Raw genomic sequence first — 7,873 nt, 5'->3', positions numbered from 1 at the left:
CCTTGTTTTTTTTTTGTTTTTGTAAACATACAATGGAAATTACATGTTTTTCTTTTAGTAAAATTTCATTGTTTATAAGATAATAGAGATTGTTTTATGGATTAGTATAGTGCACTATAAGAAAATTTATATAATTTTCCTCCAGTAGTTTTTTTCATGGTTTTTTTTTTGCTCTTGTTTAATATTTTTTTTTTCCTTTTATTCAATCAATTTGAACTTCAATAATTCGTTATTTTTTATTTATTGTTTGTTTTGTGTTTTTTTTTTATTTTTGCCTCAAATAACATATTTTTTTTACCAAGTTGAAACCACAAGTTGTTATATGTATGATCTTTTTTTCTCGAGTAGAATTACACATTCTCTATTAATGAATACGTTTTCTTTTTAAGTTATATTTTCCTAATTAATAAATTCTTCAAGTTCTGTGATGGATTATGTAAATAAATATTATTATGACACATTTAATTTTGTTGTTGTTTTTTTTAAAGGAAGAAACTAATTTGGAGAAAGAGGAATAACACTAAATCATTGCATTTTTCTTTTAGTCTGTGAAGTTGTTATTTTCTATTTTTTTTTAAATTCTTGTAATTGGCTTTTTCTTTTTTAATCTTCGTGGATTATTTTACCTAAATTGTTTTTTTTCTTTCCTTCTTTCTTTCTCTCAACTACAGCTGATTTCTAATAAGAAAATGCATTGATATTAATATTTTGACACTCAGTTTTTAGTTAAACTTTTATCATTTTCATTGTTATAGATTTTACTCTGTTTTTTTTCTTGAAATTGCCTAAAGTAATAACAAAGTTTTCTACGTTGTAAAAAATGCAGTTGTGTACAAATTTTTGCAGTTTGCACGAAAAAAACAAGATCATTATAAAATTCCTTTCAATTTTTTTAAGCATCATCCACAAGTAATTAAATATTTAATCCCATAAAATATTTTACTTAAATTGTGTTCTCTGATTGGTTGAAACTTTGAAAGGTTTCAGTGCTTTTAAGGCACAGCCAATCAGAGAACGCGATTGATCAAAAATATTTTATAGCATTAAATATTTGATTAAATGTAAATAAGGCATAACTCTCTATGCTTGTAGACTGTTTTTTTTAATGCTTTTCACGTACACACAATCACCTCAAATGTTTGTTGTTTAATCAATGACAAGAATTTTTTTTTATTAATATTTGTGTTGTTTACTCATCTATTTAACAAGATACATTTTTGTTGTTTTTTTTTTCTTGAAGAAAACGAAAAAAATCACGCTCAATCAAAGTTTTTAAGTATTGGGTTTTTAATGTTTCTTTTTTTAAATTCAAATGCTTTAATAAATGTTTTTTTTTCTTTCTGAGAATTTCCTATTCTTTACCTCATTTTTTTTATTAATCTTAATGTATAATTAGTACTTTTCATTTAAAATATATTTTTAACAGTTCATCGATTTTTTTTCTTTATTATCTTACTCTGTATTATTACACTTTTATTTAAAATTTATGTTAACATTTCATTTTACTGGAATATCGCACTAACTACGTTCTTATTTATTTATTTTTTTATTATTTTTGTTTTTTCTTTAACTCAATTTTCTTGTTTCTTTTCTTTATTCTCCCACTATAAATAACCGCCACTCAACATCTTTTTTTTTAATTTTCTTGTTTATCTCGTTTTTTTTTTAATTTTTGCAAAAAGTTGTGTGCATTCGCTTGATCAATTTCTCTGTTGTTGCATTTTTTTTTATCACTTTTACGTATAATACTGCGATATTCGATCAGGTTAATTTTTGCTGATGGTATCTATTTTTGAGTTGTTTTTTCTTCCCATTTCTTGTTTTGCTTATCTATTTTTTTTCTTTTGCGTCACTCCAACTTATCGTTAAATAGTTTGTTTAATTCAACTTCATAATTTCATTTTTTTTCAAATTTTCATTGAGATAAATATTATATCAAGAAAATTGTGAATAAATTGTAAAAGAGTTCAAGCAAATTTTTTTTTAAAAATGTTTCCTTGTTTTCATTTTTTTTTGACAATAAAATATTAGGGTTTCATTTTCTCTACATATTAGTATGAGATAAAGCATATTCTTTTTTGTATAACTTTGTTTTTTTTTCACTCTCTTGTTTTTTTTTTAAATTCTATAATTTGCCTCGCTCTATTTATTGTCACATTGTTGTGACAAGCTTTCGAACTATTTTTTTTTTATCTTTCACTCAATTTTTGAACATTTCAAATGTATTTTAATGTTGTGTTGTTTTTTTTATCAAATTATTTTCTGGAATTTCTTAACTTTGCATGTACTTTTCTTCAATTAAAAAATCATATTTTGAAGTAGCATTTCAACTCCTGAACAGGCAACGTCCACATTTTGCTTTCGTATTCGTACTTCTCAAAAAACATATAATTGAATAAAGGATTATTTAATAACCAATTATTGTATCAATTCATTTAGTAATAAATTCAATCAATGAAATAATTAATGTGAAAGCCTCTGCATAAGCTCAAAAATGGCATTTCAAAGGTCTGTAAATTACTCACTACTGATAATCAGTATTTTTCCATGTCCACCAATTGAGGGCAGACCTAACGCCAAGGGGAATTGCAGAGGTTTCTATATTTTGAAAATACCGAACATTTTTAAGAAATTAAGTAATAATTTTAAAAGCTTTTTGAGCTTTTTGCACTGAGGGACGCTGTAAACTTGAAAGGGGATTCGTGATCATTTATTTTAAGGCCAGGGATTCATAGTGCAATTGGTAAGAGCGATCGACTCTTTAGCGATATGACCTCTGACTCGACTGCCACAATTGTGAGTTCTTGTAAACCGAATAAACATTTATAAATTGAATAATGTACAAAATGGCAAAAATAGACTGGTACATTAAAATAAATAAATAATGCTAATATTTCCAGTAGAGGGATTCTGTAACAATCTGACATTGACATATGACAAATTACGTTCGAATCTCAGGAGAGGTTTTTCGAAAATATGATTCTGTAGCCATGGCATTGCCATTACAGCTCACATGGCATTGTCAGATGTCACATTTTTGAGATTTTTAGCAATTCAAATGACAATGAATTTTATTAAACAAATCAACCAAAACGTATTTGCAGAATATCATTAAGTAAACAGATTTTATTAAAAAAATTATTTACATTTTCGCACTTATAGTAGACTCTCGCTCAATCGGCTCTTTTTCAATCGGGTGAAAAATTTTGTTGACAATTTTCACGTTTAATTATGAAGCTACAGTAGGTCTTCTAAATTCGAACGCTCGGGGTGTATTTTTGACATTTCTCACCTCCCAAGTTCGAACGATTTTTTCAAAACCATTTATCTGAGATTAAATGGCACTTTGAGTCAAATTCCCGTAGTTTCTCACAAGTCTTAGTGGTAACATACTTCCTTTTCATTTTATACGATCATAATGTATGTAAACATTCAGGAAGAAGCACATAAGTATGATTTGCATTCATCTAGAATACGAACTTTTTAACATAACCTCACAATTGACATTTTGAATCCAAACGGCGTTCGAATTTGAGAGATTCAGATTTGAGGGACTCTACTGTAATTCGCTCAAATTTGCTGTAGTTCTTCCTATTTTATCGTGATTCTTTATAATTGAGCGCTTTTTGTGGAATTTACAAAGGCTTTCACGCCCAAATCTATCGATAAAGTGGACGACATTTTGCCCGAAATGCCCAATTGAGAGAGAGTCTACTGAATATAAAAGATCGAGTGGCATTGTCAGATTTCGTACTCAAGTGTGACAAATGCCACAAAAATTACAGAATTTTGAAAGAAAGGAGACAGAAAATAGTCAAAAATTCGAAATTATTGCGATGGTGGCGCTAACTTCCCTCGGACATTTCAAACTTTCGCAGTGTCATTTGTTTTTTTTTTCAACTCCACCAGCAGTGCTAGTGAATATTTAATTTCTTGAACAAATTAGTGACTCAATTGTACCCAGATGTGCAGTAAAAGTGATAGAACAGAATAATACGTTGCATTGTATGTGGAGCGATGGAAAGGGACACCCAAAATGTGTCATTTCCATGGGTTAGCAAAATAGTGGATAGTTTTGCTATAATATTAAATTAACACCCCAAAAAATCTATGTTACATATAAGAGTGTTTATTCTGCTATGCTTGATGGTATTAGATCCTGATCGTCTCATAGATAATCCCAAGAATATATTGAAAACAATGTGGGACACCATAAGCATATTTTTTCTCGAAATCCCAGTAGATATCATATCTGTCAAGATTTATGACACCTATATAGGACATTCTTACGACATTCCCAAGACAGATTAATATCAAAATTTTATTAAAACAAATAATTCTCGTATTAAAAAATACACTTAATCAAAGAAATCATTAAAGAACCAAAGTTGTTTAGAAAGCAAAATGCGACTTTTGATTAGAAAGTGACATGTATCAGAGGCAGCCAAGATACCGAAAGCCAAAATCCTGAAAGGGATGAAATTATATGGGGAAAATGTTTAGAATAATTTCCCAAGACACAGAAAATTTCCCTTTGCCTCCAGCAAAGGGACTTTGTCTGGGACCCGTCATGTATATACATTTGTAAATTCATGCTAGTCAATCGGGTAGCCTGCCTTGAATAAGTCACATTGCTCAATAAACTCTCCTTCCCAAATCCTCGTATTATTATGACAGAAAGGTTTCTGAACAGAGATCTCAGATATTGACCAACCAAACGATACGCAAAAAAAAACAAAAAAAAATAAATAAAAGATCAAGGAATTAGTTCTTAAACCTTTAAGGACGAGGAGACACCGGTATCTCTAAAATAAAAACCATCTTTTTTAACTAGAGGTCAAAATAACTTTGTATAGTTAAAAACGGTTTTGTTTTTGGGACACCGGTGTCCCACTCGTCTTTAAAGGGTTAAACAAAAAGAAGAATGGGACAAATCAGTTTCACAAAAGATTTTGGTTTGGACTGGAAGATGACCCCACCAATGAGAACACTGTTTGATAAAATTATTGGACGAGAATCGACACACTAGTACAATGAGACATTAAAGCGCTTTTCCATTGAATTGGATTTTATATCCCCACGAGCTTACAGGTGATATTTCACTCAATATTTCTTTTTCGGTTATTATACAGTAACAAATTTAAATGAAACTGCAAAAATTTAAGAAATGTCTGGTTTTAGTGTGTCCTTGCGCAAGTAGAGGAATTATTACAGCTTTTTGTATGAAAAGAACATTATTCATTGAATATGGTAAGATGGGGTAATTCGGAATCATGTCTCTTTTCGAATTTCGAGATTTTTTCACTGTTTCAGATGGTAAAAGAGAAAAAGAAAACCATGCAGAAGTAAAAGTCGAAAATACTTCTTCGTTGTTTTTACCTTTTGACATGTAAAACTGTTAGAAAATCTCGATTATGATTCCAAATCACCCCATCTTACCCTAGTTCCAAGAAAGAGGTTTTTAACCTAAAAATTTTCCTAAAAAACATCAAACAGATTGAAGCAGTCTGCAAAACGTCTTTCAAACTGAGCGTGGTCAGTGCAATTTTGTGGGCGTTGCCTATTTAGAAACCTTACTCCTCTACCTAGAAAAGATCCCCCGTAAAAGTTCACACAAAGTAAAGTTATGCCGATTTTCTCTTCCTACATAATTTATGCGCTATCATTTACATAATATTCTTTGTCTACAATAAATGCAATTCATAAAAATATATTTGATTTATTAAAATATTCCCTAAGAGTGTACAATAAAAATTGGGGATAAAAGAAAATCAAATGTGACGTAACATAAAAGTGCTCAATAAAATAAATCAACAACATAAAAAGTAAAATAAAAATCTCTTATCACGTCTTTGACAAATTGATAAGATATTGCTCTTCAAAATGTGCTAAAGGACGTTAATTGAAGACATGGTAATTGGTTCTGAATCTTAATTTCTCAAGTTTGAGAGTTAGATTTTCAATTAAGATCCAAAAGCAATTGGCAAAAATCCAATCAGCCCTTTTCTTTGTCTTAAATTAAAACAAAATCGAATATGGCAAGCAATTGTGAAGAAAATCTCGATTAAATCTCCTTCCTTCACTGGAACACAAAAGTGTCTTTAAATCTACTTTGCAGTTTAACTAAAAATAAAATTGTGTAAAAAATTCGATTAGATAAATATTGTTAAGTAGGAATATGCGGAGATAACAAATATATTAAGTTTTTTTTTTGGGGTAAAATTTTGATTTATCCTTTTTCTTCCTTTCTTATTTGTTGTTTTTTTTTTCTTTTTTAGTGACCTGTTTGCAAATACCCCAACCTGAACATAATGAATTACATTCCGTGCAAAACTGTTCACTTGAGGTCATACTCATCGAGTTCACAGTCGCACTCATCGCAGCCCTCCAGGCATTCAGGACACTCTAGTTCGCTGTCTTGTCAATAGAGCCAACCAACTGGAATCCACTGGGCAGTCGAATGTACCTTATCGATGGCATTCTCCAGTGCTGCTATTGTATCTCCAATATCATTGTTAACTATAGTTAAATCAAAGAAGTGCCCATACGCTTGACGCAGCATATCAGATTCTTTAGCTAGGCGCTCCAGGCTTCCATCGTACTGTGTTATTCACCCAGTCAATAAATCACAAGACAGCAGGAAGGCGTGCGGAAGAAGAGAGAATTAACACATTAGAACAATATATGACCTCACAGAGTTCAACCCTTCCACATTCCAGGAAAATCCCTGATACAAGTGTACATTGGGTGGAAAAGATATATTTTCAAAAATACCTCTTTTTACTACTAGCAATATCGTAGAATGTTTGTCGTTAAAATTTGAACTGTCCTTTGCGATGTTTTTCTATCATTTTCGCCACGCCCTCTCATTTGTCAATAACTGTCCCATCTGTCAAACTGTCAATGGTGCTTCTACTATCTTCAGAAAAAAGTAATTAGTAATTTGTCTAATTTGGTCTTATATTAAAGACCAGACGTGAAATAAATGTGTTTGGGGTGAGAACATCACATCTCCAGTCAGATATTAATCAGGTCTTTGACTCCAAATGTTGTTCTTGTAAGATTCTCAACCTTCCGGACAACCCTTATTCTTTTCAATCATATTACACATTAAAACATTTTCTTTTAATGGTCCTTCGAGCAAGATAACAATCAATCCCATGCATTCACAGGTAATTCTGGCGTCTTTTCTTTACCGCCCGGACATTCAACCATATCCTTTTCAATCTTATTACAAATGTACAAGATTATCATTTAATGGTCCTTCGAGCCTGATAATAATCAAGTTTTTGCATCCGCAGGTGATTCTAGAGACTGTACCTCTCAGTTATTCCTAACAGTATTCTTTTTAATCATATTACACGGCAAAATAATAAAATTTAAGGGTCCTTCGAGCTGGATAATAATCAAGTTTTTGCATCCACAGACAAGTTGGCGTATTTTCTCAACCTTCCGGATAAAATATAATTACTCTTTTATTCTATAGATGTAAAAAACTATCATTTTATGGTCCTTCGAGTCGGATAATAATTCATAAATGCAAGTAATTGGCAATTTTTCAAACTTTGCGATATTTGTTTTTAATAATATTCTTTTCAATGATATTACGCAAGAAAAACAATGAATGCACGATGAACAAACCTAACAATATTTTTGACATAAATTTAGTATTATTTTTAATTATTATTAATCGTTTTGTGTTGGAAGAATCTGCTAAGCCCATTGTAGACCCAGAGTTTTTTGGGCAGAGGCGGTGCATTTTATAATACGTTTTATCACAGTGAAAATGTCTTTTTTTGATATTCAGTTGCTTGCACCGGGCGGGACTCGAACTCACATCTTTGAGAGTCGAGTCAGAAATCTCATCCGCCCA

The 7,873-nt window shown here is 30.7% G+C and overlaps 1 protein-coding gene across 20 annotated transcripts in view; it reads right to left on the bottom strand.

Annotated features, from left to right (window-relative positions):
• Positions 1 to 217: 217 nt before the first annotated feature.
• Positions 218 to 7,873, bottom strand: part of LOC129805730 (peripheral plasma membrane protein CASK) — a 518,962-nt gene continuing 511,306 nt past the window's right edge. For all 20 annotated transcript variants that reach the window (XM_055854005.1, XM_055853901.1, XM_055853971.1 and 17 more), the window contains one exon: positions 218 to 6,601. In XM_055854005.1, coding sequence (XP_055709980.1) covers positions 6,422 to 6,601 — 180 coding nt within the window. In that variant the 3' untranslated portion in view covers positions 218 to 6,421. The remainder of the gene's footprint in view (positions 6,602 to 7,873) is intronic.

Source organism: Phlebotomus papatasi, chromosome 1 (assembly GCF_024763615.1).
Source record: "Phlebotomus papatasi isolate M1 chromosome 1, Ppap_2.1, whole genome shotgun sequence".
Lineage (NCBI taxonomy): Eukaryota > Metazoa > Arthropoda > Insecta > Diptera > Psychodidae > Phlebotomus > Phlebotomus papatasi.
The sequence above is the reverse complement of the archived record's forward strand: the minus strand, read 5'-3'. Positions and strand labels throughout refer to the sequence as shown.